The sequence below is a fragment of the Colossoma macropomum genome, unplaced genomic scaffold (assembly GCF_904425465.1).
Source record: "Colossoma macropomum unplaced genomic scaffold, Colossoma_macropomum, whole genome shotgun sequence".
Classification (NCBI taxonomy): Eukaryota; Metazoa; Chordata; class Actinopteri; order Characiformes; family Serrasalmidae; genus Colossoma; species Colossoma macropomum.
The window spans coordinates 171,128-179,188 of record NW_023495925.1 but is presented as its reverse complement, the minus strand read 5'-3'; the positions used below and the strand labels follow the sequence as shown (position 1 = coordinate 179,188).

The 8,061-nt window shown below is 38.6% G+C and overlaps 2 protein-coding genes across 2 annotated transcripts; both read left to right on the top strand.

Moving 5' to 3' along the window:
- Positions 1-752: 752 nt before the first annotated feature.
- Positions 753-5,429, top strand: LOC118803580. Its single transcript, XM_036564061.1, has 2 exons — positions 753-1,639; positions 2,050-5,429. Exon 2 carries the CDS (start codon positions 3,742-3,744, stop codon positions 4,780-4,782), a length of 1,041 nt encoding a protein of 346 aa, XP_036419954.1. The 5' UTR covers positions 753-1,639; positions 2,050-3,741; the 3' UTR covers positions 4,783-5,429.
- Positions 5,430-5,504: 75 nt separating this feature from the next.
- Positions 5,505-7,365, top strand: LOC118803578. Its single transcript, XM_036564060.1, has 4 exons — positions 5,505-6,042; positions 6,475-6,633; positions 6,820-6,909; positions 7,051-7,365. The coding sequence occupies exons 1-4, from the start codon at positions 5,899-5,901 to the stop codon at positions 7,363-7,365; spliced, it is 708 nt and encodes a 235-aa protein (XP_036419953.1). The 5' UTR covers positions 5,505-5,898.
- Positions 7,366-8,061: the final 696 nt, after the last annotated feature.

Below are 8,061 nucleotides of genomic sequence, written 5' to 3'. Positions count from 1 at the left end.
CAGTTGAACTAGTATGGTCATGTTGAGTGAACTGACCGGCCATTACAACTTAACAAAATGAGTTTTAAGAATTTCAACTTGAATATGAACATTAAAACTTAAAATCGCTTGTTTGAACAATGAAAAAAAGGGTTTCCAATCAACTTTTGTATACGACGCATGCGCCGAAGCTCTGACGTCAGCACTGGTTCAACTTTGAATCGAAGACGAAGGACGGCCATTTCGGAAAACAGGGATGCCCGGCAGTCAAGTTCTACAAACTACAAATACAGCTTCAAATTGTTTAATTTTATGAAGGTCATCCACTACACTACATCGAAGCTTACCTACAGTGCTGAAGTAAGTAACTTAACATTGGCTTTATCTAACTTACTTTTTTCGCTAGCTAGCAGGCTAACGCTAGCGCTTAGCTGAAAGCTATGGAAATTAAATGTTGACTACGTGGTCATATGTGCCAGATGGCCATCGTGAGCTTAAGTTAGTTAACCTAGCTAGGCTAATGACATTTATTTATAGGTTATCAGCTGAAAGTTATCACATTTTGTCGCCTCAGCTACTTGCTTTTAGAGTTAAAGTGTGTAGCTAAGTATTAGGTTAAAATGCAATGGTGACCGGCACACTAAACTCTAGTCTGTTAAGGTATCTTGTTGAGTATGCCTCAAATTGGCGGTATTTGTTGCTATTGTGCACAGAGCTCAGCAAGCTAACGTTAACTAAGTTAGCTAACAGCTAACCTAGTTAGTTGCTAGTTAGCTAACTTGGATATCAGTTGATGGCTAAAAAGGAAGCTTATATAAGTTGAATATAGTCCAAGCTGAGTTTACATATGGCCTTATGGAATTTCATATTCATTTATTTTTTTACTAAATGTTTTCTGTTGTGTGCTGATAACCTAACGTCAAAGGTAACTAGATAGGGTAGCTAGGTTAAGTTAGCTAGCTAGCTAGTGATTAGCTGTGAGTTGCAGTGTGGAGGCGCGGGTCGCGAGGAAGCCGCGTGAGTTCCTAACGTATTTTGTGTCTTTCACGAGAGCTGACCTAAATGAAGGGCATGTCGAATCATAAATGAGAACCGCACTGTTTGCGCTTGGAAAAAGCCTCTGTGTTAGCAGTGTGGCATTCTTTTACCAGTCAAAGGCGAATGAACTGCGGTTATGCTTTCTGCATCGTATTGCAGTTCTGCTTTCCGTACGACTGTTTTCGCGAGCTGCATGCCGCTAGACGTACAAAATGCACCTTTTTGTCACTTGTAAATAGTAACCGTCGAAGAACGGACGCACAGCGTACATGAGGTTAACCGTAGGCTAGCCACAAATACACTAAGTGAGCAAAACTTAAATATACGGGGCTGTTCGTTGCTAATGTCTAAGTATTAAACGAGTGGTAACGCTAAGTGACCCAAATGTCACTGATGAAAATTTGCCCTGGTGAATGAACTGCATCTAAATGTAGTTATTAGACTGTTGTTTGACTGTTGTTTGGCTTGCTTGAGTTGTTTACCTGACATATTTGTGATCAACTTTTGTCTTTCAAGCCATCAAGCTACAGGCAGTGAACTGATTCACGTCTTGTTGGGCCTATCCCTGCTGGTGTTAATTGCTGCAATACCATGTGCAGTCGGGGTGGTGTGGGACTGAAAGGTAAGCCAGTACAAGCTTCAAACTGACCACTTAAATGAATATTTGATTTTAAATGTTTGTAGGTGTTTGAGTTTGAATGATGTTATTCCTAATCCAAAGCTTCCAGTATAAGATCATTTTAAGTGAAGTATAATTATTAATTTAATTAGGTCTACTTGAATAACAATGCACATTAATCACACACCACAGGCTGTCTTTGACAATAATATTAGTTTTTTAATTCCATTGTTTATTCCACAGAAGTTTACATTTTAATGAGTGTACATTCTAACTTTGATAGAATACATTAAAACATTTTGTATGTATCATTATATGAGATGAGAAAAAAAGAATTAAACCGTCTCTGGATGCTCTCTGATTTCATAAAAGTGTATGAAATTTATTTATTTATTTTTTTCTTTCTTTAAAAGGATTACATTGGTGCATATTTCTCCAGTCTCCTTGAAGTTTGAGCAGTGTGGGGCCCTTGACCCCAGCCAATGAGGTGGTGTTGCAAAGTCTGCTCTTTCTCGTCACCCAACCAGCGCACTCTCATAATTCACTACAAACTAAAACACTGCTATCACGCAAGTAATTGTCCCCTACCCTGCATCTATGAAGACTGTGTGTGCTCATTTAGAACTGAACTTGCGCTGAAGAAACATTTGACTACAGACCATAGACAGTCTGGTCAGGTCAGCACTGCAACCTCAAAGCTGAACTGTGATCTGTGCAATTATTCTGAGACCTGCAGTATTACACAGTATTTTGCACACCTAAACACTCATATCAGAAATAAGGAGACTGTAAAATGTCCCTTTGAAAATTGCAGCTTTCAGTCCAGTGTTTATAGTACTTTCCATGCCCATAAGAGTAAAAGCCATCGTCTGTGTACCATAGAGAATTTTTGTGGGGACATCTACCAGCTTTGCACTCCTGGTGTCTCAAATTCTGAAAGTTCGACTTTTGAGGCACATTTGGATCATGTGGACTTTTCTGCATCGGATTGTGATTTACAATATGATGAAGACCTGCATGAATTGCTTCAACACAAATTAGCTTCCTTGTTTCTTCGGATGCAAACAGTTCTTCATGTGTCTAAGGCAACAACTCAAGAAATTGTGAACTCTGGAATATCTGTTCAATTGCTGAAGAGTTCACACCAAAATTAATTGAAAGCATATTGATTAAGCACAACTGTACAGTAAATAATTCCATCACCACTGCCATAACAGAGATAGTCAGAAAAGCAAATCCCCTGTTATCACTGTCAAAGAACGGTCCTTTTGGTTCAGAATACAGAAGAACCACCTTTTACAAGGCAAATTTTAAAGTGATTGAGCCTGTTGAATATGTTTTAGATGCATCTTCCAAAAGAAAATATGTTTATGTTCCGATTTTGAAAATTTTGTCAGAACTGTTAAATCGTAATGATGTTCTAGATAAAATCTTGCAGACAGAAGATACAGAAGCTTTTGGACATTTGACTCATTTTAAGACATACAGAGATGGATTGTATTGCAAAGAGAATCAGTTGCTGTCTTCAGATAGTTTAAGCATAGCTCTGGGATTATACATAGATGACTTTGAAATTTGTAACCCATTAGGAACTTCAAGAAAGAAGCACAAGGTCTGTGCAGTTTATTGGGTGATTTCAAATTTACCAATACAGTATAGGTCCTCTGTGCAGTCCATCTATTTGGCTTGTCTCTGTTACAGCAGTGATGTGAAAAAGTATGGCTATGATTCCATTCTTCAGCTGTTGGTGAAAGACGTAGAAGTACTTGAGCAGCAAGGTTTGTACATTCAGAAATTGGGAGCAAATATTAAAGGTACTGTACTTTGTGTCTGCGGACAATTTGGGAGCCCACTCACTTGCTGGTTTTCAAGAAAGCTTTAATGTTGATAAATTCTGTAGATTTTGTTTAGCTAGCCGCACGGACATAAACGTTCATGAAGTAAGAGAGGGACATTTCCCACTCCGAACAGTTGAAGCTCATGAGCACATCCTGTTGGAATTGAAAAAGAGTACACATTTGCTTCCACTGGATGGTGTAAAAAGAGACTGTGTTCTTAATAGACTTTCTCATTTCCACTCAATACGTGGATTTCCTCCAGATTTTATGCATGACCTTCTGGAAGGCGTAATACCAAATGAGTTGAGCTTATGTCTGAAGTCTTTGATTTCCAAGAATTATTTTACATTAGATCATCTCAATGCAATCATCCATTCCTTTCCTTACAAGTTACTTGATAAAACAAACAGACCACAACAAATTCCAAAATCATTTGCATTGAAAGGTTCCATTGGTGGTAACTGCCATGAGAACTGGACTTTGTTGCGATTACTGCCACTAATGATTGGTGACAAAATACCTGAGAAAGAGAAAACATGGCAAATTTTATTAGACTTGAAAGACATTGTTGAACTCCTGGCTACTTCGCAGTTTTCAAATGAGACCTTGTGCTACCTAGAGTCCAAAATCTCAGACCATAGATCTTTGTTAAAAGAAGTTTTTCCAGATTTCCACTTGCTGCCCAAGCATCACTTCTTAGAACACTACCCCGAAGTTATTCGTAGATTTGGACCACTGATTGATTTCTGGACTATTCGTTTCGAAGCGAAACACAGCTTTTTTAAAAGAGTAGTGCATGATGTTAAGAATTTCAAAAATATCTTGCTAACTCTTGCTACAAAACACCAACTTTCATTAGCTTACTATTTAGACCTGCCAAGTCTTTTCAGACCTGACCTGGAGGTAGGGCATGTTGCTGTTGTTTCACCTGAGACACTAGAGCACTCCATAAAGAAGGCTATAGAGCTCAAATATGCTAGCATTACCACTATATCTCTTGCAACTCATGCATGTCTCCATGGCACCAAGTATTCAGAAGGAATGTTTTTGTCTGTGGGACACACCAGTGGCCTGCCTGACTTTGGCAAGTTAGTGAAAATAATCATTGTGTCAAACAGTGTTTCGTTCATCATTGAACCCTTCACGGCATGGTACATAGAGCATTTGCGGAGTTATGAACTGATGAAAAACCACGCATCTGAGCTAAAGATTGTGGAACCACATGAGCTAAATGGATATCATCCGCTGTACCCATACATTCGAGCAGGCAAAGTAATGGTGACACCAAAAACCTTCCTGCTTCATTAAGGTATAATTGTAGGGCTTAAAACATAATTATTTATAATATTTACTTGCATTACAATATGTTCAAAAATCCAGTTTTGTTTTCACACTATTCAAAGGAACCTTTTTTTTGTTGTTTTTGTTTTTAAAAAGGGCTGTTTATTTTGCCTATTATTTTTTCATTTGTAGTGAACTGCTCATCTACAATGTATTATACATTCAGTTGTGTTGTTTTCTACATTTTTAAATTGTTTTTGGTCCTCTCTGAACTTTTATTAACAGCCCTGGAAGCTCCAGTCTACAAACAAGATGCTTTTTCGTGTGATCATCTCGCAACAGGACATTCATAAAATTAAGCTTGATTCTGTTCCTGAGTCAGTAGATGGCCTCAAACTAGTGCTAAAAAGCAAACTGCAGCTAAAAGAGTCCTTTGATCTTCAGTATGAAGATGAAGACTTTCATGACTTTTGCAACCTTACACATATAGCTGATCTGCCTGAGGAGAAAGTGACGTTGAGGGTCCTTTTCAATCCATCTGCAGATACTTTTTCAGACTCAAGTTTAGACACTGCAAGCTTATCTGTCTCCTCTCCGTCTACATCATCTTCAGCAAGCAAACATTCACAGTCATCTTCAGGTCGTTCACAGCTGTGGCCAGCTTGCTTTACTATTCCCACCTTCTCGTATGATGTTGAGCTGAGGCTGAGACAGGGCAATGAGGCTCATAGAAAAGATGATGCGTTGTTGACCATTTCTAGAGACATTAAGTCTGAAATTCTAGAAAAACTTGCTGAGGCAATATATTCATACAAAGCCTATCCTGGGAATGAGGAATTTGAAAGTGTAGCGATTGCTCTTGTTGAAAAACACCCTTGTCTAAAAGAGCCAGGCTCCGCATCTGGGTGGTATGGGTGGAAACTAAGTCTAAAATTTAAGATGGGGAACTATAGACAAAAGTTAAGGGATGCAGGTTGTCAAGAACTGAAAGTGAATTCAGAGAAGAGAGGTCCTGGCGAGGCCAGAGGAAAGTGAAACCAAGTGAAGAAGCCTAGACGGTCTGAAACAAACTTTCTTCCAGATCTCCCACAGGGAAAAGACCGGAAAAGTCTGGAAGAGGAACGAGAGCAAATCGTTCAAGAAATGAAGAAAAGGAACCCTGACTTTGCTTTTGTAGATGCAAGAATGAGCAGCACATATTCTTTGAGAAGACAGGAAATTGTTGAAGATGAGCCTCCAGTGTCGGAAGTGAAAGTCAGATGGCCGGCACTTTTCACTGAGAGACAGGTTCCTTTTTTTGTTTATTATTACTTTAAATATAAATGCTTGGATTGTAAAGAAATACTGTAGTATAAGTGGGTGATATGGCAAAAATGTAATATAATACTTACAGAACTTTTTACGATTTACAGTAGTTGACAATATTTTTTCCTCCCATCTGAAAACTCTCAACAGCAGTTTCACATTTTTTTGAAAATACTATCCAGAACTATTCAACATTTTATACACTGTGTTATGTTAATCCAGTTAAGTAGAACTGATTATGCTCTCTCTACAATTAAATATGCTGTCTGGAAGTGTATTTTAAGTACTGATAACATCCACGGCACATTCCGAAAGGCATATTGTGAGGGAATTTTCAGGATAACTGTAAATATTGTCATATTGCCCAGCTCTACGCTATAGTAAGCATGTAATGTGATCTCATATTTCATGTAGATCAGCATGGAATTCACCAGGCTTGTGTCGATGGACCTTAGCAAGTCCTTTTATGGGGGTCTTGACTCCCATCTCCTGAAGCTTCTTCAGTTGTACCGGTCAAAACGTTTTGAAGGGATGACAGAAATGACTGCCATACTGGAGAGCCTTGACAAGGATGTAAGTTAATGTTTATTTTCAAACAGCTTTTTAATAGAACAAATGTCAGTTTTATTGTATGTCCTGCAGAAGCTGTGATTTACAAACAATATGGTGCAGGATCCAATAACTTGACAGTTGATCTAAGCTATGATATAGAGAGAGAGAGAGAGAGAGAGAGTTTTTATGCGGTTTTTGCTTTGGTAGGCATCAAACCAAAGGAAGAGGGCAGCGGTGCTGCAGGCTCTGCCTTGGTACATGAGAGAGAATCCTGCTAAATTCATGAAGATATGTGAGGTATGCTAAAACTACAGGAACAGTTCAAACAAATTTATACTAAAAATGAGGTACTATTTATGAAGCTGTCTTTTGGAGTATTGTGTGTGCAAGCACCTTCTAAAACCTAAGTCTGCAATTTATGTTTTTGTTTTTATAAAGCCCACTAATTGTGAGGAGGATGTCATCAAAAGAATGACTATTGGAATCCTTGCCATTGTAGAGGATGTGAAGGAGCCACTCCCAGTGATCTACAGTGATGTGGCCCTGGTGATCGAAGAGCAAGTTGTCCTTCGTAATCTTGGTGATGTACCAAATGCTTTTATGAACTTGATGGGGCTGCTCTATGTTTTGAACATGAACTACCCCAAAGAACTCAAATATACCTTTGAGGTGATTCAGCGTCTGTTCATGGGCATTGGAGTAGATTCCTGCACTGCAAGAGTCCACACACTGAAGAATAAATTACTGAGTTAAAGAGAGAATTTTTTGTGGGTGTAATGTGTAGTTCTCTACAGCCTTAACCTTTAATGCTTTATGTTTTAAATTATTTTATTGATTTTTCTTGGTCTATTATGTAAAAAATTGTTTTCCAAGACTGCAAAATCAGTCTTCTTGTCCTCCAACTATTTTTGCAGAATATGGTGTATTTATTCTTAGTGCTTTTGTCTACAAGTTCCCCAAATACTACATTGTTGATCATTGAAATTGGTTTAACATGGTCTGTGCATGTGCAATGCTCTCCCACATCCAACAGTAACAATGCGCTCCCGCGTCCGACAGTGCACTGTTGCTGTCGGACGCGGGAGCGCATTGTTACTGTTGGATGTGGGAGAGATGCATCTTCAATTTAGTAGCCACACCAAACTGTATTTGTGTCAACGTTTAAGGTTAAATCGTCAGATTTATCACTAGTGACAAAGGCATGTTACCTATTTTCTGGCACTTGCTCTTCAGTTCACACTAGCACATTGCTATTACCTTGCAGGGTTGGGTGCATGGATGCAATGGCCAAAGATCCTTACTTTCAAAATTTTGTTCAGAAAGTAATTTTCTTTTTTTCTGTGTTGTAGTTGGGGATCGTACCACCATTCTGTGTTTTCACACTTTTATCTGTTTCAGCCAGTTAATGTGAGCTCAAAAGGTATATGGTGTGGTGTGTTGTGATGTGAT

Coding starts and splice junctions, on each gene's coding strand:
- LOC118803578 (XM_036564060.1), top strand. CDS start 5,899: ATGAAGAAAAGGAACCCTGACTTTGCTTTTGTAGATGCAAGAATGAGC. Junction 6,043..6,474: donor CACTTTTCACTGAGAGACAG/GTTCCTTTTTTT, acceptor TATTTCATGTAG/ATCAGCATGGAATTCACCAG. Junction 6,634..6,819: donor TGGAGAGCCTTGACAAGGAT/GTAAGTTAATGT, acceptor TTGCTTTGGTAG/GCATCAAACCAAAGGAAGAG.
- LOC118803580 (XM_036564061.1), top strand. CDS start 3,742: ATGCATGACCTTCTGGAAGGCGTAATACCAAATGAGTTGAGCTTATGT.